The 23516-nt window shown below is 44.1% G+C and overlaps 2 protein-coding genes across 2 annotated transcripts in view; one reads left to right on the forward strand and one right to left on the reverse strand.

The window, feature by feature from the left end:
• Window positions 1–8811, forward strand: part of ECD (ecdysoneless cell cycle regulator) — a 12130-nt gene extending 3319 nt beyond the window's left edge. Inside the window, 10 exon segments of the mRNA XM_009641185.2 lie at window positions 1–93; window positions 839–1031; window positions 1811–1939; window positions 2447–2572; window positions 3565–3650; window positions 4439–4545; window positions 5404–5581; window positions 6968–7035; window positions 7164–7384; window positions 8021–8811. The exon segment at window positions 1–93 is cut by the window's left edge and continues 21 nt beyond it. Coding sequence (XP_009639480.1) covers window positions 1–93; window positions 839–1031; window positions 1811–1939; window positions 2447–2572; window positions 3565–3650; window positions 4439–4545; window positions 5404–5581; window positions 6968–7035; window positions 7164–7384; window positions 8021–8248 — 1429 coding nt within the window. The 3' untranslated portion in view covers window positions 8249–8811.
• Window positions 8812–17427: 8616 nt separating this feature from the next.
• Window positions 17428–22839, reverse strand: NUDT13 (nudix hydrolase 13). Its single transcript, XM_009641187.2, has 8 exons — window positions 22733–22839; window positions 21701–21840; window positions 20954–21061; window positions 20346–20452; window positions 19306–19431; window positions 18980–19091; window positions 18185–18339; window positions 17428–17628 (listed from the first exon to the last, which is right to left on the reverse strand). Exons 1-8 carry the CDS (start codon window positions 22813–22815, stop codon window positions 17428–17430), a joined length of 1032 nt encoding a protein of 343 aa, XP_009639482.1. The 5' UTR covers window positions 22816–22839.
• Between the last annotated feature and the right edge of the window lie 677 nt (window positions 22840–23516).

Below are 23516 nucleotides of genomic sequence, written 5' to 3' on the forward strand. Positions count from 1 at the left end.
AATCTCGCAGGCGTTAGCTCTGTTATCCAGCCGTTCGGAGGAGTTCCTGGCCGCAGAACCCATTAGAACAGCAGTGTATAAACGCATCAGTGGGTATGTGGGTGTTTGATTTTGGTCTTCTGCAACAAGTCAGTTTTGATTCTGGGCTGCCTGGGGTACTTCCTCGTAGTCAGTCATTTTCCCATTAGATGTGATAAAGTTGCTTCCTTTTCAGAAACCAGCAGCTCGAGTTTTTTCTGTGGCGTTCTTCTAAAGAGGGGGACCAATGTCCTGTAGGCTGCACTGCAATCTGAGGGCTCTGTCACTGCTATGATGCCACACCTGACAGTGACAAGAGTTATTCTTCCTTCACCTCCTTTTTGTACTGAAAAATCTGAAAGTCCTGTGAGCCCTTAGGAGCCCCATGCCGGGGGAGAAAGAGGATTGCGAACTAAAATGTAGAACAGCAAGTTTTTCAGAGCGTCAGCTTGTACCGGGTGTGTTCAGCACTTTCCATTATTTTTTGCAAGGATTTGACTGTGCAAGCCAGATGGCTTCTACGCTCAGTGCGGTGAAGGATACCGCATAGCTGGACATGTTTGTCAAGTTCATGGCGATTCACCTTACCGATGCGGGGATTCAATTTTTATTAGCCATGTGTATTTTTACATATGTATATATATAAACAGACATTCCAGGTGTTAGATGAGCTGAGTTTTAACTTCAGTTTAGAATAATCTTCTGGCACTTGGCCCGTAATGTAGATGAATTTTAAAGTGAAAACAGGAATAATAATTAAAAAGGAGTGTTTTGGGCTTGCAGTACACTTAATACGCTATGTTGCTATTCTGTGACACAGGTATCCTGAGAAAATTCAGGCCTCGTTTCACCGAGCCCACTGCTACCTTCCGGCAGGCATTGTGGCAGTGCTGAGGCAGCGCCCTTCGTTGGTGGCTGCAGCGGTCCAGGCTTTTTACCTGCGAGATCCTGTAGATTTACGAGCATGTCGCTCTTTTCAAACCTTCCCTCCAGACGAGCGTGTGATGACTGTAGTAAGTGATCCATCTAATGCAACTTGTCACTTAATTAGGTTCTGTAACTGATGGAGGTTCTGTGATATAAAGTGATGTAAATATGTTGATTTAATTTTTTAAATAGCATGTTTTCTGCTTTATTTTTTTCCTTTTGACTACTGCTAATAGTTCCTCTGCTGAAACGCGTGCTGTGTAAATTGATCTAGTTCTGTGATCGGAGCAGTCTGACAGCACTGCCAGCCAACATAAGGAGTTGTTCCCAACTACCCCTAGCTGTTCATTCCGAGGCTTTTCACCTTCCCAGCTGTGCTTCCACAGCTCTGTGAAAGCTCTTCTATGAAATGTTTCATGAGCGTTGTCCGAGCAGTGTTGTATCCAATACTTTTGCATTCCAGAGTTATACCCCTAGACTCCTGAAGACAAGCTTTGGAGTCAGACTTTAGACTTCTAGACTGGTTTTGAAATCTCAGCTTTGGTTTCGTTAATTGAAAAGACCCCTTATATTTTTCAAAATATACCTTGCTGGCAGGAATTCTGAGGATTTTTTTAATGCATTTGGACTGAATGAAGTTCATGTTTATTTAGAGATGGCAACTTGGAATATACTTTGTAAGATCTGAAAAGCAACCTGTCTTGGGCCAATGAGTCTAAGATGTATTCTGAATACAATCTCAGGTATTGTCTGTAATACGGGTGCTTTAAAAGAAAATTTCAGTGAGACTGGTGGAAAGCTGATACCCACCCACAACACAGTCACACTGCAGTGAGTGTTTTTTCTTTTGCTCTGGCTTTTTCAGGTTACTTTCACAAAGTGTTTATACGCGCAACTGGTGCAGCAGAAGTTTGTTCCGGACAGACGCAGTGGATACACACTGCCCCTCCCATCTCACCCTCAATACAAAGCCTACGAACTGGGCATGAAACTGGTCATTATTTTTTATGCATTTTGTACTTAGTCTTTAGTTTGCTTGTTTATGTACGTCCGAGAAATGACTCTTTGCTTGTAAGTTGCCTGCTTGTACAGAAAAATGTGAGCGAATTTGCAGTTACCGTTTTTCTGGAAGTACAGTATCGTGGGAGTTTTCTTTTACAGAATAGAACACTCTTGTCCTCCCAGAGATTATAAATACAGGTACAGTCTTCACGCTTACGTGAGGAGTAGCTTGTGCACTATAGATCTGTCTTCTAGGTTGTTTTGCCCATGTAGAGAAACTTTACGAAGTCAAAATGATCTGTCGTTGCTGCAGAAAGACAGCTTCCAACTTCCAAAGGAAGATACCACTACCTGACACATAACTGAGTTTGGTACTTACTTCTTAAATGGCAGTACCAGGATCTTGGTGATAGTCAGTCAGTTCTTTATGCAGTCGTTTAAAGGTGCCCTTAAATTTGTCACATCTTGAGAACCTCTTCTTGTTGCATCTCTTATACAGGCTCATGGCTTTGAAATTCTGTGCTCTAAATGCACTAAAGTATCTCCTGATCCCAAGAGAAATGTGTTAAGCGGTCCCCTGTGGGAGAAATTCCTCAGCAGCCTGAAGGAAAAAAATTATTTCAAGGTGAAGTTGTGTGTGTGTGTCTTTTAAACATTCCAGGAAAAACACGTCTAGCTCTTGAACTTGTCTAAGTAGTTAGAGCAGGGCAAGAAATCTAATGCTTCTGTCAGTGGAGGATGAATTAATGTCTTTAAAGGAGATATGTGGAGTTTGTTCCCCTTTGAAATTAATTAATTTCTTTTGGAAATTAAAAAGGAAAAAGCAGGATTTGGGGATGAATTCATTCACCTAAAGAAAGGGGAAATGCACTTGAATAAAGGAAACCACAATATGGTTGTGTATCAGTATAACTGTTTTCACTGTCTCACGTTTCATTTGCATGCCTCTAGAATTAAACATTTTCTTAAAGATCTACACCTAACACCCATGGACCCATTTGGGCCCATGTAAGCGTAGTTTTTGTTTTTGTGAGTTTTGTAGGGGTTTTTGGGGGGAAGGTATTTGTTTTTTAAAGATGCCTTTGAGTACTTACTTGAAGTTTATAAATTGGACATAAATTGACTACTTACCCAAAGGTTATAAAATTGGACAACTCTATCGGAATGCTAAGGTTAATGTATTTTAAATACAGGAAAAGGGGAGTATTCTTACAGTACTGCAACGCCACTTCTGTGGATAATTCCCAAACACCAAAGATGCATTCACAATTCCTGTACAATTGTAACCTGGGCATGGTAAATCCACTCCGTTGTGGGAATCATGGTGTTGTATTTGGTTTTAGTGTATATATGGTTATGGTATTACAGCATAAGACTTCAATTCATATTTGACTGTGAAAACACCTTACGCCTGTTTCCTATATTCTGTTCCAAGTATATGTTGCAAAGCAGGACTACCTGTTTTGATTTTCTCAGCAGTAACTTTCTGTGTGACAAATAGCTATTGTTACGAAGCCTGACTGTGAAAAGGAAGGGGAAGGGAGAATTGTTTAGACTGTGAAAAGGAAGGGGAGGGAGAATTGTTTAGAGTCATACTTGTGACTTGCATTAAAATAGGGAGAACTGGAAGGATCTGCGAAGTACTTGGAGCTGTTGCGTATGGCGGAAGATTACTTCCAGCAATCTGTTCCCAAGCCGGAAAGGTAAGAGCTACTTGAAATCCATGAGTCACCATACACAGTACCTACAAGTACTTTAACTTACCTTTTTTTAAATACTTTTACAAAAAACCTGAACCCTTTTCTCGAGTAAACACTTGACACAGGTGCTGTGGCTAGGACATATGGGTATTAATTCCTCTAGAATACTCTCTACTAGTAGAAGTTATTGCTTGAGTAACTATTTATCTTGGGTTTGTAAAATGCTAAGCTACTCCAAGTGGGTTAAGAGGTGACTGGCATCATTTGGTTGGTTGGCAATAGAAAGTGTTTAAAAGGTTCATTGAAAAGCATTCCCAGTGAATAACAAATACGGAGTTATCTGTCTCCTTTACTCAAGACAGGCAGCTGGCTGTAGACTTCTCCAAAAGATCAAATCCAAAAAATAAATCATTACAAAAATATCTGAGGGTTTGCCAGCTCATAATATCTTGACTGTTAGTGGCTTGAATTTCTAGTCTGTGCTGTTTGGGATCTGGCAATCCTAACGTTTACCAAGACAAAATAAATATAACCAACAAAGGAAACATGCAAAATTGGCTTTGGAGACATCAACAAGGAATTGTAGTGATTGACTGTGTCTAGGTTTGGCTAATACTACCTGTGTAGTTTTCTGGTACTTCCCCCAAATTCACTTATCTTTTTGACATATTTGCACAGAAGGAATAACGAGGAATTTGAGTGAAAACCTGCATGTAGAGTGTGTAGTGCCATTGGCATTGTAATGCTAGTAAAAATCCATTTCAGTAAACTGAATTTTTTTTTTCCTCTAGCTCTGTTGAAGTGAGTCCAGGTGATGAAATCTTGACATTGCTACAATCAACCACCATTGATTTGAAGGAATTTGAGAGAGAAGCAGCGTGCCTTCCACCAGAGGATGGTGAGCAGGATGGGGGGCTTGGACTATTCCTATCACAAATGATTATTTGTGGGAGGAGAGGGTGGATGTTCACAGCGCTGTACCGGTCTCTGTGTCTACTTAGTTCTCCTTCTGTCCCGTGACTGCTAGAGGTGTTGTCCTTGGGCTGCCATTTAAGACTGAGGCAACCAGTTCGTTTGTGTAAGCCACAAAGCTTGGGGCTGTGAATTGGCAAGACGTGATCCCGTTTCTGGTTTGACACCACTAGATCAGTAACACCATGCACACTTAAGCCAGATCAAGTGCTTTGTGTCAGCTGTCTACTAGACAGAAAGCATTTAAACATTTTATAAAAATAAACCACTTCCAATACAAAGTCAGTTACTATCTGGTCTACTCTGATGGCCAACGCAAGACCAGCATAAACTTTATAGAACAGGTTTTTTTCACTCATTTGACAGAAATGGTGGTGTTGCCAGTGTGCAGTACAGGTCACATCTGTATTTGAATGACACAGTAGCAGACAAATCCAACACTCAGTGTTAACATTCATAGTGGAAGGTTGGATTGGCTCTCCCTTGTTAGCATAAGCCTTTTCTTCCTTCGTTTAGTGGCAGAAGGATTATCTGTGACTAGAACAGTGTGTGCTAGTTTGAAGCTGCATATAAAAGCAGAGTTTTAAAGTAGTAAAATGAAACCTGAACTGTCTTTTTCTCATCCTCTCGCTGTCTTATACCCTGTGTTATCCAGTATCAGCATGAAAACTTAATAGTTCAAAAATAAGCTACAAAATGCTAGCAGTACTCTCAACTGCCTGGATTGGGCTTTGTGGGCTAACAGACTTGTGCAGAATAACAGATACGTCCTCTGTTCTTTCAGATGATAGCTGGCTGGAGATCACACCAGATGATCTAGATCAGATGCTGAAGGAGGCAAGAAATGATTCCGTTCCTTCCTCAAATGAAGAAGAGCAGAAATATGACTTGGAAGCAGTTGCTGAAAGTATGAAGGCTTTTGTGTCCAAAGTCTCAACGCATGAAGGAGCAGAAATGCCATGGTAGTAGTATTTTTAAGTTCGGTGTCTGTCATGGAATGCGTTTCCTTCTGCTGCGGCCCTTTGGTAGAGTCTGTAATGCAGCAAGTCAAAGCTGGAAAGTGTTCTACTTAGCAGAGGCCTGAAACAAACCCGTGTTAGTAGTGAATATGTAGTTGCTTTTAAACCAGCTTGGTCACCACTCTGACATTGGGGCAGGTAAAAATGCTGGAAGTTGCGTTATTTTCCAACACTCTTAGTTTGGTTTGGTGGGTTTTAAAATCTTTTTAACCCTTTTAAGGTGAAGGCTTACTGCTGTTCGTTACCGTAGTTCTTAGCACTGTTATTAAAATGTACGTCTTGAGTTCATTTGTACTGAAATTTTTCTGCCTGGAAGGACTAACTATTCAGACTGCTAAGATTCTTCTGATAAGGTTGTGCAGAAATAAAAATGAAACTAAGCTGAGGGAATCCCCCTCTGTGAATTAAGACAGTTGATTTTGTGGTACAGCTGTGTTTAGATTTCCTGTAGACTAGTATTTTGAATACACTGGGCCTGGATTTGCACTGCTGAAGCACATACTGTACACCTAGAAGCAGGAGAAAAGAAACTGTAGATCCCTGTCATTGTTCCCAACAGTGGAAGAAAAGTCCTAACGGAAGATACTTCACTATTTAGGCAACAGTGTAACGGCACTAGATTTATTGTTGGAGTTAAGAAAGTGTGTGTGAATGTTGTATGCACAGGGCTTTAATTTTAAACAACAAGGAGTTAGGTAGTAGCATATTGTCCAGGTGCTTTTTAATAGCTTTAATATTGAGAAAATAATGCTGTGTAACCTGTATTGAGTGTGTAAGAGTCTACTCAATTTATGCTCTTAACTGTTCGATCCTTTTTAATTAGCGTTCGTTCAACGTCTGAGTTATAATGTATGTTTTTTTCAGTTATTTAAAAACAAAAAAAACCAACAACAACAACAAAAAAAAAAGGCAGACCACTGAGCCATAAGAGAGACCAGAATGAAGCACCTAGTGTTCTTTCTAGGCAGGAGACCTCAGAGATTCTCAGCTTTGTAAATCTTTGTCTAAGGTAGAGTATGACCACTTTATTCCAGAAGGATTCAGGCATGCTTATTTTGGTTGTCTTCAGTGCAATTTTTGTTTGACCACGACAAACAGTTGAAGTTGTTGGTTTTCTTTTCTCTTCCACGCCAGGAATTCCTCCACTTGCTGTTTCATTTCTAATTGATGCAGACCTCAGACTCCTAAGCACTTCCAAGACCATCAGTTCAAATGTCCCAGCTTTAATCTAGGCTTGAGGGAAATGAGTATGCCATATGGTTTATGCCCGTTGTCAGGCTTTTGTAAGCGTAAAAGCTTTATTTATTCAAAAGTATTTTTATATTTCAGGTCTTCTGATGAATCCCATGTTACCTTTGACGTAGATTCTTTTACAAAAGCGTTAGACAGAATTCTAGGTGAGATTGCTTCTTTGTTTCTATTGTCAGAATATCTCATGGTTATCTTGCTTCCCTGGGTTTTCTGATCACCCATGGGCACCGCGCTGATTTGTTTGCTATCTGTACTGACACAAAATAATACATAGGGGCAGACTCAGAAGAGCTGGATTCTGATGATCTGGATGAAGAAGAGGAGTTTGACTTCTCAGATGAGGATGATGAAGACTTAGATGATGAAGATCAAAGGCAAGACCAGGAGGTATCGCCTAATGAGCTTATAGGCAGTCTCAAGTCATATATGAACGAGATGGACCGCGAGCTGGCGCATACCAACGTTGGTAAAAGTTTCACCACCCAAAAGAAAGGGGTAAGTATGCCTTGAGTTCTAGTTTGTAGCATAATAGCTTTGAGAGCTTTAGCAGGAAAGAGGAGATACGCAAAAATAGGTCATTCTGAGTAACGTGCTCAAAAACTTCTGTCTTCTGATCATGTGCTAACTAATTATGATAAAAAAATAAATCCCATGTGCATGCAAAATGTGGTACAGTTGCACCGTGGTATTTTTTTTGAAAACAAACAAACAAACAAAACTTAGCTAAGCTTTAACTTGCATATCGTTTCCAAGAGACTTAGTTTCATTTCCCTGTTTTACCCTGTTTTAGCAGTAAGGCGAGCAGCTGCAGCTTGACTTCTTGAGTTCCTGGAGTAGATTACTCCCATAGGAAGCTGAGCCAGGACTCAGTAACCCTCTCTGTCCTTCGCTTGGAACTCAATCTGTGTAATGGAAAGTGATGATTTTTAACTGGCATGAGCATTTGGTGACTAAATTCCTGTCTGTCAAGACTGTGGAACGTAGTGAACTTTGTTGGCTGCAGCACTGTTTCCTTGTTTCTTTTCTCTTGTGGCTTTTTCTTTTTTTTTTTTTTTTTTTTTTTTTTTTTTTCTTTTTTTTTAACCTGCTGATATACAATTTGATAAAACTTTCTCTTTATACTTACTGTAGGCAAGTTCTGTTAACACAACGTCTCAAAACACTGGCCCTGATTCTGGAGCTGAAGATACGGAGTTGACACCGGTTGATGTGGATATGAACCTAGTAGCTAACCTGCTTGAATCCTATAGCGCTCAGTCTGGACTGGCAGGACCCACCTCTAACATTTTACAGAGCATGGGGGTGTATTTACCTGAAAATGCGGATCGTATTGGCTCGAATAAGGGAGCAACAGAATAAAAAACTGTTGTAATTCAGAAGACACGGCTCACTGAGAAATGAAGCACAGAAGTATTTGGAAGAAGAGACAAAAGGTTTGAATTGAAAGCATTTTATGCATTAGTTATATGTGACTTTAAAGATGCAAAGTGAATTTACCTGCAAAAGCCGTCTGTTTGGATACGATCTTGGATAGAAATGAGATTTTTCCAGTGCTAATGTGTTTTCAGAAAACCAAAGAGGGATGTTGCGACTTCAATGAAAATTTTATTTTAAAACCTGTTTTGCATTTTTCAAATCAATGACCCAATTTGCCATATTTCTGAAATGTCCTTTTACCCGTTACTCGGTGGTTTCAATATCTGGAAAGCAGTTCATGTTCCGACAATGCTCCTGTTTTCAGGGGGAGATGGAGGAACGCCATGTTATGGGAACAGTGTTCTCTTGTGGATCTGGGAATGCTGGTTACATCTTCAGCAGACACCTAGTCGCTTTTCCAAAAGTACAGTGCTTCATTGTAAGAACTTCTGATAATTATCATAAGAATCTGGTTTTTATTAACCAGGAGGATTTGAAGAGTAATTGGATTGAATATGTAAAATATTGGCTTTAAGTATTTTTTGAATTTATTTAAATAAAAGCAGAAATACAGCTTGATTACTGGAGATGTTTGGGGGTTGGTTTTTTTTTTTCTTTGAAGGTATGCCTAACTTCCTCAGCGCAGTATCAGGAGTTCTTGGAGTTAAAGCATTTTCATAATTGGGCTTTTTTTGAATCCTGTTATTGCTGAGTGTCGGTGTCGTGCCAGCAGTAGCTGCATATGAGCCCAGTCTGAACAGTTTAGTTTTGTTATTCAGTGAAAATGTAGCTAGAAGGCATTCAGCATGTTGCTTTCACATGGAATGAAAAATCTACTCTAGATACGAAGACTTATTAAAACTAAGATAAATTTGAAACAAAATGTGTAGAATTCTTGATTTACAGACAACAAAAACGCAGTCCTGCCAGATCTGAATCCGTTTCTACAAGTCTTTATTTTTTCTTCCACACAACAATTAATCGAATGTCTCAACTGGTAGAAGAGAAGCTCATTGGTTGAGGTTTTGGGGGGGTTTTGTTTGGTTTTTTTTAAACTTGTTGAGAAAAATAGTATACAATGATACAAAAGCTTGATTGATCCTGAAGGCATACCTAATTGCTTTCAAGGGGTTGAATTGTTGTTGTTGTTGTTTGTTATTATCGATGTGGTTATTCGTCTGAAGGTTTGCAGGCCATTTAGTTGAAGCCTTGGTTTTAATTTTTTTTGCATGTTAAGCGTTGGCATTATTTTAACTGACAAAGCAGACTGTAGCAAAGGTTGTTTTCCATGTCGGACACTTGTTGGACGGTGAGTTTCAGTCTGCCGTGCCAACTGAGTTTGACCAACGCACAGAAAATTCTTCAGAAGTCACACGTTGGCATAGTTTCATTGAAATTCGTGAGACCGTGACAGTGTACAACAAATGCTTGCTTGCTGATTTCCCTACTGATCCATGCTCATGGCTTGTCTTTTTTCCAAATTTTTGTTTCTTTTTGCAAATGACAAATATCTTGTAAAATGCTCCAGTACAATATCACAAATACTGGGGATTCTGTACGTGAATGCATGGGATGAATGTGGATGAAGGATGACGGCAGTGCTACCTCCACATTTGTCCTCCATCAATGTTGTACAAGTTAGTTTGTCAACAGTTTAGGGAGAGTACCAGCAAGCTGGACAGGGATCAGGGACGGACAACAAGAATTAGGAAGTTTAAAGATGCTGCTGAAGTTAAAGGAGTTTGGATTGCAGAGAGGTGAGGTGGAATGGGATTGAGTTCGACAAATCTACGCTGGAAAAACTGGGGTAACAGGAGTTCTTGAATCTAGAGGACAAGGATAACCAGCAGTTGGTGGTGGAAAACAGATGTACTTGAACATGAAATAGGGTTTATGTTTTAACAGGGAAGGTAATTAACACTGAAGCTACATAAAATTCTCCACCGATGAGTAGGTCGATCAAGTTTAGATACTTTAAAAAATAACTTGGTTTCAAGAACACGATCACGTTTAAACTCTCTTGTGGCCCATACGATACAAAAGGTCAAAACAGGTCAAAGGAGACTTCTAATGTAATATGTGAAGAAAACTTCTAAGCTCATGTTCAGAACAAAGCTGCTCTTTTGGAAGCACTTCAGCTGATCTTACTTCCTGGGTAATCTTACTTTTCCATCAATTGGACTGTTATTTCTGTGAGGCTGTACTTACTCCAGCTGTTTACATTTGCTTAGCAGCTTCCCGGTGGAGACCTTCAGGACTCTGGAATTGCTCACGGGAGAATTTGCCATCGAAGAATAAGCATTTCCATGCTGCCTCTTCCACTGCTTTGAAGTAACATGTGAGGCGTTTCTGCTTTTAATTTTGAAAGAAATTATTTTTAGTGAAGGAAGCCTGATGGAATTAATTAGGGAAGACAAGTGCAGTGTGGTTCCCTTTCAACGGATTGCTATCAAAGTTTCCATTATATTCTAAATTAGTTTAACTAGAACTGCGTTCCAACACAATTTATTCACTTTGCTCACTTGAGCATCTGCCTTTCGTACAGCCCTGTTTATCCTAGAACTTCTGACCCTTCCCAGAAACGCTTTCTTGTTTGTGGCTTGGCCCCTGTAGCTCCAGTTCTAATGGCGTAGTTGTTGACTGGTACGTTTCAAGCAAGAAAATAATGGCTCTTTCATCTTCCATGTATGAGCTCGAAACTAATCCCAGGGGACAGCAGCGCCCTTTAACTTATTAAAAATCTTCTCAACACCTGGGTGGTTTGGCCGTTGCCCCTCTTTCCACCGACCAGCTTTATGGAATAGGGAGGTGGCTAAGAAAGAGGGTCTTTATTTTCGCTGTGTCAATGGAGGGTGTGCCGTTCATCTCTGGAGCCAGCAGCCCACTGGCTGGCGATGTTTCCAGCCTGAGCCTGACTCCCTCCTGGTCAGCGGGGAGGAGGTGTGGCTCGGGGGGAACGGTACCTAACTGCAGCTAGCTGTGTTCCAGTGCGGTGTGGTGTCGGTGATGCTACCTGCTATTTGAAGCCCCTGTGCTTACATCCGTCTCCTGCAAATAAACTGTTTTCAGCATCCTTGCCGCATGAGCGGATGGCCGCCGCCTCTGCTGCCGTGGCTGATCACCTCCCTGCGTGACGCTTGCCTCCTGCCTTGCCTTTCTAATGCTGCAGCATAGGAGTAACAGTTCTATCTCCAGGGCATGTGCTAGTTGCGGTGCTGGAAAAGCACTTTTTATTAATGTTTGCGCAGCTCCTGCTGTAGCTACTTATCTAACTCCTATGAAAAATTGTATTTTGTTTTTAATAGCAGCAGGAGTTGAGCCAGGCCCTTTGTACCACCTCGAGATCCCTTGGGATGCTGCAAAAACTGGAGCAGCAGCTGCCCTCCCTCTTGCCATTTACGTCTTTGGAATGGAACACAAGAGCATCTGTTCCAGCAGGTCTAAGATGGAAATCTATTTCTTTTCTCCAACTTTGTTTATTCCCCTAAGAAAATATCACTGTGGAGGGCAGTTGGGGTTCTCAGCTTAAAACAGCAGAACATAGAGCTTTTGAAAAAAGTGGATCGCTCAGGAATATGAAAAGTCAGGAGCGTGAAGCCTAAAACATAACTTTAGTTGATGTGCATCAAGTGTGTTCTTCAGTCACCAGCTGAGGAACCTGGTTACCACCTCCTGAGGATGAAGAAGGTCTCCTGTTACAGATTCCGGGTGCCAGCAGTGGATAATTAATTCAACAGCAAAACTGTGCTTTCAGGGCAGATAACTGAGATTGCTGTTGTGGTCATGATTCTGTTTACCTTGTGTTTGAACTCTTACGGTAACACACACTAACAGCTCGCCCTGTTGAAAAAGGGTAGGAACGACAGGCAGGTGTAGGAATACCTGCTGGCTACGCTCCAGGCGAGGAAACTGTCTTGTGGAGCGCGGTGTCATGGACAAGGGTGTCATGAACAACTTAAGAGGTCTCTGGTGCAAAACTGTAGCTAAGAAGCGAAGTAATGAAGGGAGGCAGAAGAACATCACGTTGTGTGTTACTCTAGTGTAAAGCGTGGATTGCTGTTTGGAATAAAGCCTATGCTTAAGTGGGCCAGTGCTCCCGGATGGATATTCACGATTCTGCAAGAATGCAAGGATGGGAAATGAAGAGCAAAGCTAATGTGAAGGTAACGCTCAGTTTATTCAGAAAAAAATACATAGCTGACTTGACCACTGTTGCAGGTAGCAGGCAGAATATGCAGTATTTCCAGTAAAGACTTTATAATTTGATGGTAAAAAGGAGGAATGATAACCAATGACTGCAGTGATGTTAATCTAAATTAGTTCAGACCAAACCTTGGTTTTATTATTTTTAACTGGCACGCTATTTGCTTTTGCTGTATTCCAGTTACACAAATCAGTCAACAATGTTTCATAGATGAAGCTGTATAGCTGCTCTCATCCTAGTCCAACGCACATCTATTTAGCACCCTGACTGTAGCGTCCACCTTAACCATTTACGAATTTTCAGCTTCCCATTCCTTAAAAGATCTTGTTGAGTATTCTTAGGCTTTTATTAATAAGCGATGCATGAATTTGTCTCTGTCCCTATCCCAAACCTCATCTTGCTGCTTCTTCTGCTTCTGTTAATACACTGGTAAATCTTCTGGGTCCCTTTGCAATATTTCCACTCACAGAAATAGAGCCGCCTTTGCATTTCCTGCCATTAGAAACACCTCACTGTGTATCGGTTTGGTTTTTTTTTTCCCCAATCATTTCAAATCTTGCTGAAAAATCTCCTCCTTGCCTTGCTTCCTAGCTTCTGCTGTTTCTCTCTCTAGCTGTGTTTCGTTTAGATGTGAGGTTCTGTGAAGAACGCCGTGTATAAAGATGCTACGACCAGTTGAGCACAAGGACCAGCGGAGAAGGACGTCGTGCCGGCGTTCTCCATTCCTGTGCCAGTACGGCTCTCCCTGCCAGGCTTTGTGGTTCTGCCTCCCTGATCTTTCTCGTGTTCGTGACAGCTGATGCCAACTTCAGTTTCTCCGTGTAATGATGATTCTGGACATCACTGAGTGCGTGCACCTGATTGTCTACAAAATACCACCGATGGCTTTGAAAGAAAACGCGTCAGGCCGTTTGTAGATTGGCAGCTTGGCTTTTTGTTTTTTAACAGAAGTAGGTTTGGTGGTGCTCAGTCGTTCCCAGGTGCATGAATGACATCTGGCAGTATTTTTTCCCTTGCACAGCTGCTTGCCTGCTGTTGCTACGTTGAAAAGTGAACAAGTTTTAAACGGGAGCTGAAGGCTGGGGCTGCCGAATTTGTTTCAGCCGTGCTTCAGACTGAAGCACAGGAATTGTATTTGTGGAATTACAATGTGTTCTGACAGCCTGTCCCTTGCAGCTGCCAGAGCTGAACTGCTCATAGTTACTTGCAAAATGATTACCTGAAAAACGACTTTAACACGGTCATGTTGTCAGGGCATTCCATTAAGTGCTCATGTCCTCCTGGGCTAAACAGGTTTGGCATGTGTCCACCGTGCCTCAGAGCGTGCTTTCAAGATGAAGTAATTTCCTGATGTCAGAGCTTCCTCCTTGACCTGTAATGCTGAAGTCAGACTTTCTGCCATTCACGATGGATGAGTACCCCTCTGGGTAGGAAAACACGACCTTTCCATGCAGCAGCAGAGCAGCCCAAGGCGATGGGAGAGCACGTGGTAAGTGAAACGCATATTCTCGGTCCACGCCATTTCCAGGTAAGGTTTTCGTAAGCTCCCTCAGTCAGAGAGAGGTGAGTTTGTGTCGTGTGGTTCAGTTACGTTAATCCTCTGCTGGGACCTGTTGGAGATAAACGTAACTTTTATGCCCTGCTGCTCTTGGTGCGTAGGTGGAACACTGCTCTGAACCTGCCCGCGTTGCTCTCCGAAAAACTATTTCAAATTAATCAGATAAATGTTCTTATTCTATAGCTGCCCGTGCATCCTGCTGACTGGTAATGCTTGTAAACAATTAGGCTGTAATGCCAGAGGCTGACTGCTTTTCCGTGGTGGGTCTTGCTGAAGTCCCAAGCCCTTGCAGTCTCTGGAAGCAGTGGCATCTCAGTGATTTATACAAGCCAAGTGTCCCCAAAGAGGATTCATTCAACGGATGCATTTTTGAGAGGAACATCTTGCTACGTCCCTTTTGCCTGCTCGATGTCTTTTACGTGGAAAAGCCCTGCGGTGTTTTGTTGAAGAAGCATCTGTCGGGAATCGCCTGTTTCTTCTTCCAGGTCGCCCTGCCTTTGGGGAGCGTGTTCTGCCTCGGCTGCAGTGAGTGGTACTCGGGCTTCAGCCAGATTTCCGAGGCAAATGCAAGTGAGAACAATGTCTCTCTCATCTTGTTTTTCTGTCCTGTTCATAGCTGTGTGTTCCCTATGATCGCTCCTGCTTTTTTAACATCAGGAATAGAGGCCACCATTATGTCTTCATGCCTAAGTCAAAAGGGTACAGATTAAGGATTTCTTTTAAATTTGAGAACCTTTAAAATATGTGATGGGAATACTGCTTTGGAGTTGTTCTTGCCCTACAAAAAAAAGGTATTTGAGTAGATTGAAAAGGCTCTTTTTCGGATTGATAATTAACATGCAGACATGTAAAGCTGCATTTTAAAGGGTGAGTCACAGAAGCAAACAGATGAGAAAACAGCTTTGCTTTTCCTTTTAGATTTCCTCTTGTAGAAAACAGGCGGTCACTGATGAAATCCGAAAAAGCCTGGTGTAGTCAGAGCATGAGCTGGGCTGCGACTCGTCGAGATGCCCACGGATATCTAGCAGCCAGTGTCTGGCCCACCAGCATTGAGCAAGGGGGCGGTGGTGATGGTGACAGCTCCTGTGACCAGCCTGCCTTGTGCCATGCCACAAAATCTTGGGGGTGCCCACGTCACCATGAGGGGACACCCTACAACGACAGGTCTGTATCAGCAATGTGGAAGGGACGGTTCTGAAGGAGCCGGTGTCAGTACTTGGTGTCTTTCAGTTAGAGCTCACTGATTTCCGTTAGAGCGTGTTGATGTTAAAAACCACCATTTAATAAGCAGAATAACCCGGTGTTTCCCAAACACCGGTGAATTTTCTCTGATGGTAAATCTGATCATGCTGTAGCTGGCTTGACAAAGACGTGCACTGCAATTATGTACCGTAAAAGTACAAAGCCAAAACACACAAGGCTCAGGTTAGTGCTGAAGCCACGTAGCCGCTCCTCCTTTCGCTCACATGTACTGCTTTTTGCTGCTTTTACTTCTTAGTCCTTTTTCTGCCACTGGGAGAACCGATCATGTGCGGATATTAAAAAGTACTAAGTACATCGAGCTGGTTGTTGTACACTGGAAGCGGGCTCGGGGCACGTTCATGAACTATGTAAGGGCAAGGATTAAGGAGAAGTAGGGAGGAGGGTGAGAAGTGGGAATGTCTTGCTGGTGGGTATCTAACTCTTTGATACCTTCTGCTTCAGAGAAGGGGAAGAAAGGAGTGAGGCTGAAAATGAAAATGGCAGATTCCCAGAGGTGAGAGAGGCAGAGATAAATGCTGAGGCATTAAAATGGTGTGATGGGAGAGAAAGCAGGAGGAACTACTATGGAGAGAGGCAGCGCATCATGTTTCAAAGGCAACGGGATGCAGGAGCGTTGCAGTTAAGTTCAGTGGTGTGTCTGGCTGGGCTGGAGGGGAGGAAGCAGCGCCCGTGGCTGTACCGGAGTACAGTCTTACCAGGGTGACCGACAGATGGAGTTCACAGACATGAAAGACATGTTCTGACATGTGGGTTTTATTGACTGAGAGTTAGTGAGGGTGGGAAAGGTGTTTGCACATGCCACCATGGCCTGAAAGGATCCCCTCCCAACCTCCTAAAGTCAAATTAACCCGAGGAAACAAAGCATGTCTCAACGGTGTGAGAAAGCCTGCCTTTTCTGCTGATTGCTCGGGTGTCGCGAGTCCAGGTTTTTACCATTGCTCAGAAGGTCTTTCACCCGCAACGGATCCTAATGGTGGCAGTCAGTGATACATTCCTCTTCCCCCATCTGTCTTGGGATGTGAACTCTGGCCAAGCAGGCAGAAAGGACTGTCGGCCTGAATCAGCAGCAGATCAAACACCCTTCCATCTGCTGCTTCTACTAAGCTTTCCTTGGCCAGGATGTCTCTCTGTCACTTCCCCTCCCACCAAGAGAACTGATACCATTTCATCAGTAAACCCAGACCAGCTCTCCAGGCAAGCCACAGACTTTTGGCACAGGGTGAGAGGTACTGCACCTTCCAGGATTTTTCTCTGTCAGGAGTGGAGTCCTTGCTTGCAGCAGTTCCTTTCGCCTCCGCATTATCTGGGTTCTAATACGCTTATATGGAGGTTTTGCTCTTCCACTCTCTACCACCAGATAGCTCTGTTCTCTCTTCTTTGGGATGGAAGTAACACTGTCTTACTGGTGGGGAAAATGGTGCCTCTACAGATATTTTTAGTTGCTCAGATATCTCGGTGAAATAGGAGCCCACCTAACATTTGCAAAAAAAAAAAATAGGATGTTTTATAGGAACCTGGAAGATTGAAGGGGAAGGGAAACAGAAGAAGGGGAGAGCATACAGGCAGTGGCTTTTTTCCTGGTTTGGTTTTTTTTTGATAGTTCTTCCAGATCTATATAAAAGTGAACACTGAAAGGCACCACTGTCCCTTTATTTTTTTTCTGGGAAAATTGCGCACTTGATATCCATCCAAGATGGATAAAACGGAGGAAAACGGGAGATAGGTGCCAGGGGCTCACTGTTCTGTTGCTTGCTGGGGAACAGCAGCAGCTGGTCACAAGAATTTTGATGCTTTGGGACTAAGAATTTTATTTACTGAAATATCTCAAAGGCCATCCGCTGTACATGGACTTGTTTGATGCTTTGGGACTAAGAATTTTATTGTACATTTACTGCAATATCTCAAAGGCCATCCGCTGTACATGGACTTGTCTGAGGATGATCAGTTGGAGATGGCTTTGCAGGTCTATGTATCGGCGTGGGAGACTGCCGTCAGTCTGGTGCTGTCCTCGCTGTAACACAGACTTTGCCTTCGGTAACTTTGGATGCTTTTGTATGAACCTTTCATTGTCCTGGTAGAATTGCAAGCTTGCTGAAGTCATGCTGAAGCCGGCTGGGAAGTTTGCTGCTTAACCCACTCACAAATCAGCTGGTGAGCGATGGCCTGTTTAGGAGGGAACCAGGGTAAAAAACTACCATCGTCTCGCTTTGAAGATCTGGGCTCTCTCTTGAGACCCTCCACGATCTCCTCCAGGCCAAACCACTGGGCTTCCTCTAGTTCCAGGCTGTTCATGCTGATCTGGAAAGAATTGAGAGAGTACCAGTTCCTTAAATCAGATTTAAATGTGGGCAGCGGAACCTGGCTTGTTCTTGCCCCCACAAAGACCCTACGCTAGAATGCCCAGAGTGCTTTCTCCGTGCCTGAATTAAGTGCTGATACTATCTGCCAGTGCTTTGTCGTCTTGGTTCCCCTAGGGAAGCCACAAATCAGGTAGCCCTATTCTTATTGCACTGGCCTGCAAAGTACCAGTGGCTGAGCACGGTGGCAGAATCTGCGTGTTCTATGGCAAATAGGTATTAACACTAGAGAGTACCTCCTCCGCAAAGCTGAGAGGGGGAAATACAGGGGTGTTGGGCTCTGGGCTTGTATATATATACAGTGACCTGTGCAAAATCTGGCATGTTGCAACAGAAGATAGGATTATTTTGTTTGTTCTTCACTTGTAGAGAAAGCCAAGGGAAGAGTGCATTTAGAGAGCAACTGATGCTCTCCAAAGTGAGGTCCATGGACTGAAGGAGATTTTGCTACGTAAGGCGGGCGGTGAAATGCCTCCAGGGAACCTGAGCCAGCTCACCTCAGCCTGCTGGGCTCTCACCAAGGCGTGACAAGCTATCATTAAGCAGCTGCTGGGAAAGGGCCAGTGCTGAGAAGCTGAGTACCAGAGCGACTCCACCTCCAGGCCCACCTCTTCTGCCACCTCCCGCCGGACTGTCTCCTCCACGTTTTCGCCTAGAAGCAACCAAAGTTAGGTAAGGACAGCCTGGCCTCAGGGCAGCAAACCCCTGGCAAAGAAAATGTAGGCACACTCATTTCTGAGGTGTTCCAGCCCTGACCGCGCACATGGGAGCTCCGACTGCGCTGACCTGGAAACGCTTGTCGGCAGGATGCTCAGGTACATCCAACAGCAATGCTTACCTCCCTTAAACAGAGGCATCAGAGACATTTTTGGCTTTGTCTATATACAGCTGGTGGACAGAACAATGCTGCCTCTCTTCATCATTTGCCTTTTTAAGCCATTTTCCCTCCTGTAACAAGAGGTCTGTAGTTTTTCTTCTGAGCCAGACTGCACTAGGCGCAGAAAGTATCGGGGGTTCTACCCTGGGGAGCCTTATACTTGTATTTACCATCAGGGACTAGAACAACCGATACACACCCGTAATTCCCACTCTCTTCAGATACATACGGCTATTTTGAATTCTGTCTGAATGGCAACACCAATCTATTTGGATCCAGTATGGTTTTTCCCCTGATATCACCTATGTTTCCATCCTCCTCTGTGAACGGGCGTTTGTTTGCTTGATGTCCCATCGTTCTGCCCCCAAGCCCTGCGTGTCCGAGGCCACCGCTGCTGGATCGGAAACTGCCTTACCCATGTCACAGAAGCCCGACAGAGCGGTGTACATCCCCTGGGGAAATGAGGGCTGGCGTGCGAGGAGGCACCGGCTCCCATCAGACACCAGGGTGATAACCACTGGAGACATCTAGCAAATGCATCAAAAAGCAAAGCAAGTTGGTCAGACCAAACGCGTAAGTGCAAATTGTCGCTTCCCCCAGCCGGTTGGGGGCGGGGGGGTGGGGTGTTGGATGAACACCCAGCTACGTGCAGAGCCCTCCTGCTGCCTTTTACAGGTCCCAAGCACTGGCTTGTCACCCCAGAGCCCCTGTGTTCCCTACCTTTGCTGTTCAGGTGCTCACCTGCGGGTAGTAAGTTATTCCGCTGGCGTGGCAGACACGCTTGCTGCCAGCTACGTTTTTCTGAGTGGGCTGCCCAGTTTTGCTACAGTACTGGTGGGAATCGTGCCACCGGAGAAGGGACTGGGCCTGTGAACACCAAGAGAGAAACACAAATCTGTCTTAAAACTGGGGCGAAGAGATGATCTGGAGCGGTCTCCCTGAATGATACTTCACTGTCTTCTCCCCAGCACGCAGTCATGGGGATAAACTCTGGTTCTGCTTGGAAGCCCCAGAAAGGTAAATTAAGAATGGGCACTGCTTTGAAAAATGGTGGATTCTGCAATTGATGTTTCGTGCTTCTTGCTTTAGCATCCAAACTTGAGCATGTTCGGGGGAGGTGGGGAAGAGTTGTTCCTTATTGGGATATAATGGGAGTAGTGGTGGGAAAGGAACTATTCTAAGGAGTCTCCAACTCTGAGTACCTTCTTGAAAAAACAGCCCGAGCACCACGAACATTACAGAGCAGGAAAAGAACCATGAGCTATCTCTACTTATGGGTCAGGGCAGCTGATGTTCACACACGGGTCTTTTCTTAGGGCTTCCGAGCATACAGCATCTGCAGAGTAACAGCTTATAAGCGAGCAGTTTGAAAAGAGCAGCTCTGAGAGAAAATGGGTTAAGTTTGCTCGTGAAATTCCATTTGCCTAGAAAATTACAGAAAACTAGTGCCTGATAGTTGTTAAGCTGAAGACAAACTGGGGTTGCTGTGGCTGCTGCTAAGATCAGGGTGTTTCACACTGGACATAGAGCAGGTTGATGCTAAATGGCTAATTACTGCAGTCATCTTTAAGCCACTTGTCTGATTCTCTCTCTGTTGCAGCTTGCTTTTGGGATGGCAAATTTGGGAAAACTGCTGTAGTTAATGGTGCATTTGTACCTAGGTCACTGAAAGCATACGGGAGGTACTTCCACAATACGTATTAAATCATAATATGGGAGACAAGGAGAAGGGCTGATGTTAGAAATTGCAACTTCTAAAAGTAAAAAATTCTGTACAATACCGAAGCCAGCAAAGGAGAATCTTTCCCATCCACAACGAAGAGAGCCTTTCGTAGGTCAGTAAACGACCCCTTGAGTTCAGACTCAATGACCGATTTCTCCAAGGCTCCTGTTTAAAAAAAACAACAACAACAAAAATCTTTGATCTCATAAATTGCAGTTATTATCCCAACTTTATGCCCTTCATTGTTCCGGTATACAATTTCTGGAAGTTCCCATGGAAGTGACATCACGTCAGTGGTGATATTCCCAAATGTTAAGTGACCTGCCAACAGCTCACCTTTGCTAGCACACGCACAGGAACAGCAGTGCAGTTCACAGAATCATAGCATTCCAGGTTGGAAGGGACCTCAAGGATCATCTGGTCCAACCTTTCTAGGCAAGAGCACAGTCTAGACAAGATGGCCCAGCACCCTGTCCAGCTGAGTCTTAAAAGTGTCCAATGTGGCTCTGACCCACCGCGCTCACAACAGCTCTACAGAGACTCAACCGAGTCCTCTTTGACAGTAAATGTTCACCCAGCAAGGACCAGGGAGGTCGCCTAGGCAGCGTCTTTATCTCAGTGCATCAAACGTGATGCTGATACAGATGGAAGAGACGTCATCCCAACCTAAATCCAGGGCAAAGCGTGGTACGTGCTCGTCTGAACAACCGATCAGCACTGACTTCTCTATCCACTGTTCAGCCTCGTTGAATTTCTCCAGGATCCTTTTCATCTCTAAACAGGGAAAGAAAGGGGAAGAGAAAGCTGTGATGAAAGCAAATTTATACAACCGTGATGCTCTCTCTGGATCCTCAAGGCACACGCCATCTTGGCTCAAGGCAGGGTGCTCATGCAAGAGAGGGGACAAGACACGTGGTCCCACCTGGATGGAGACCAAAAGTCTGGCTCTCCTCCTAGCTGTTGGCAGTTTTGGCCGTGCCAAGCTAAAGACGCAAATGTCGCAATGCTTGGGGAGCAGCTGTCTGTTCTGTTTCTGTCTTACGCCAGCCGATACCTTTCTCTCAAAGACAACTTCTGCGTTACACCAAATAGCCTTTGTCAGTTAGACCTTGCTTGGTTCCCTGCTGGCCCTTTCCCTTCAGAAGGCATGGTCCCAAATGTTTAAAACTGATCTTCTCAAACCAGATCAGGTGTATGTTGATACCGTACGTGTGTGAAGAGCATGAGCTTGTGTTGGCATGCCAAGGTTTTAACTCTAAATAGTCTTTGCTTGTTAACAAATAGCGTGCTGCATGTAGCAGGATGTTCCTCCACAGCCTGACAGAGTTTTCAAGCCCCGTGTAAGGGGTTGCTTATTGCAAATGACTCTGTATCATTGATCTGGGAGGGGTTTCTTTCCGGACACCCGCTTACCTGCTGCGCTGAGCTGAGGTACCAAATATTTCTTCCCAACTTTCTGCAGGAAGGGGGAGAGATGGTGAAAGAGGTAGAAAGTTCCTGAGGCCTGGGCTTGTCTACAAAGGCTATCATCTTCCTTTAGCTCATTTAAGTATCTGCAGTGAGAAAAAAATTGGGAAGATGAATTCAAGATCATGTTGAGATTATCTGTGTTACCCTTATTTGAACGCATGCGTTTTGCACAGAGCAGGGGGGCTGAGCGGACAGTACAGAATTTATGTATTCCACATGTTCCTAGAGTTTTTGACAGCTGAGCCTGCTCTTTGGTGGGCTGTAGCCTCTAGCGAAGGTGCCGCGTGGCAGAAAATACTGCAGTTCTTACTACCACACAAGTAGCCTCAAGTCTTAGACATCTGAGAAGATCAAGCAGCCCAGTCTCTTAATCCAAGAGGTCTGCTTTATAGGCATGACCATTTGTGTGCAGGAAACCTTGGTCTTCCCTTTTATCCCCCCCAGTCTGGGTTTGGCAAGGCTGCTGAGGACTTGGGGTGATGAATACGCTTCCCATCAGGCTGCGTGCATCACTGCAGGGTACGTCCTACCTGTCAGGCCGACGCGAGGGGTAGAGACCAAGCTGAAGTCTAAGGGCCCAGCTGGCCAGGGCCTGAGTTAGGCAAAGCGATCGCTGGGAAAAAGGGTGTCAGGATGTGCTTCTTTCGGACTGTTTGAAGTAGTATTTAAAACGAGGTGAGCAGCATCGCCTCAAGTCTGCCTTGCATTTTAAGAGCTTGTTAGCTAGGAGAGCAAGCATAGGCATTCATCAACAGAGCTTCAGCCTGAGAGAACCCGTTCTTATCAGTGGTGGAGGGAGTGGAGAGGTTCTGGCTGTTGGCATTTACAGAGCTCACATAGCATGACTGTACTACTGCCGGACTGTTAAAAGATTAACCCCCGGGTTAGATTGAGGTAGGGCTCCTTGTGGCAGTGGACACAAGAGTGCCAAACTCCAGTCTTCTCACTGCACACAGGAATCAGAGCAGAACTTACCTCATTTTTCTAACATAGGTAGAGTGTGACCTGCAGAAGAGCGAGGAGGCTCTTCTGTACACCGCTTGATAAATCGCAGCCATAACCAACACCGACAGGGAGCTGCCTCCGCCTAAAAAGAGAAGCACAGAATATAATGCAGCGGCCCTGCAAAGTTAGCTTTGATTTAAAAGGTGCAATAACCCACTGCTACCAGAAACCTCCCTCTCGCAGAGTCTGCGGAATGCTGGCATCTGCTTTCTAAAATTATCACTTTGGTCGTCGTCTCTAGTCGCACATCAAACCCAGTTTCAGGCAATTTTTAAGGCTATTTAAAGAGACCTCAGTTTGTTTCCATCTGTGAGCATGCACAGAAGGTCTTACAGAAATGGCTGTAAGACTGGGTTCAGTGTTCCCATCCTTAACTCCCGTATCCCTGGGGAAAAGAGCAGTGAAGGTGGCTGCTCTCTTTGTTTGTTTCCTACACAGTTGCAATGGCCTCGATCCAACCGAGCATCCTATTGCAGCAGACAGTAGAATCTGTGGGAAAGGCACTGATGCCAGAAGAGAACGAAAGACAAAATATCGGCTGCGGAAGAGAATTCCCCGAGTTAGACGAGAGACAGTGGTTGCAGCTGAATTGGATCATCGCCAGCTATGAATGTGGGGTTTTGTGCCAAAGGATCCTACCACGTTTTCAGCTCAGGCAGTCACGGGCTGCAGTTTGAACTCGGCTTCAGGATGTCAGAAGCCAGCCAGAAAACGCTACCGCCTCTAGCATTCGTCTGAAACAAAAAAGAACTAC

This window comes from Egretta garzetta, unplaced genomic scaffold (assembly GCF_000687185.1).
Source record: "Egretta garzetta isolate BGI_Z169 unplaced genomic scaffold, ASM68718v1 scaffold536, whole genome shotgun sequence".
Taxonomy (NCBI): Eukaryota; Metazoa; Chordata; class Aves; order Pelecaniformes; family Ardeidae; genus Egretta; species Egretta garzetta.

What these genes read in the sequence shown, in the direction of transcription:
- NUDT13 (XM_009641187.2), bottom strand. Translation starts at nt 22,815, where the DNA reads ATGGCTGCGATTTATCAAGCGGTGTACAGAAGAGCCTCCTCGCTCTTC. An exon ending in ACCTCAGCTCAGCGCAGCAG is followed by an intron (nt 21,062 to 21,700) that starts GTAAGCGGGTGT and finishes TTCCCTGTTTAG; the next exon opens with AGATGAAAAGGATCCTGGAG. An exon ending in ATTCTCCTTTGCTGGCTTCG is followed by an intron (nt 19,432 to 20,345) that starts GTATTGTACAGA and finishes TGGTGTTCACAG; the next exon opens with GCCCAGTCCCTTCTCCGGTG.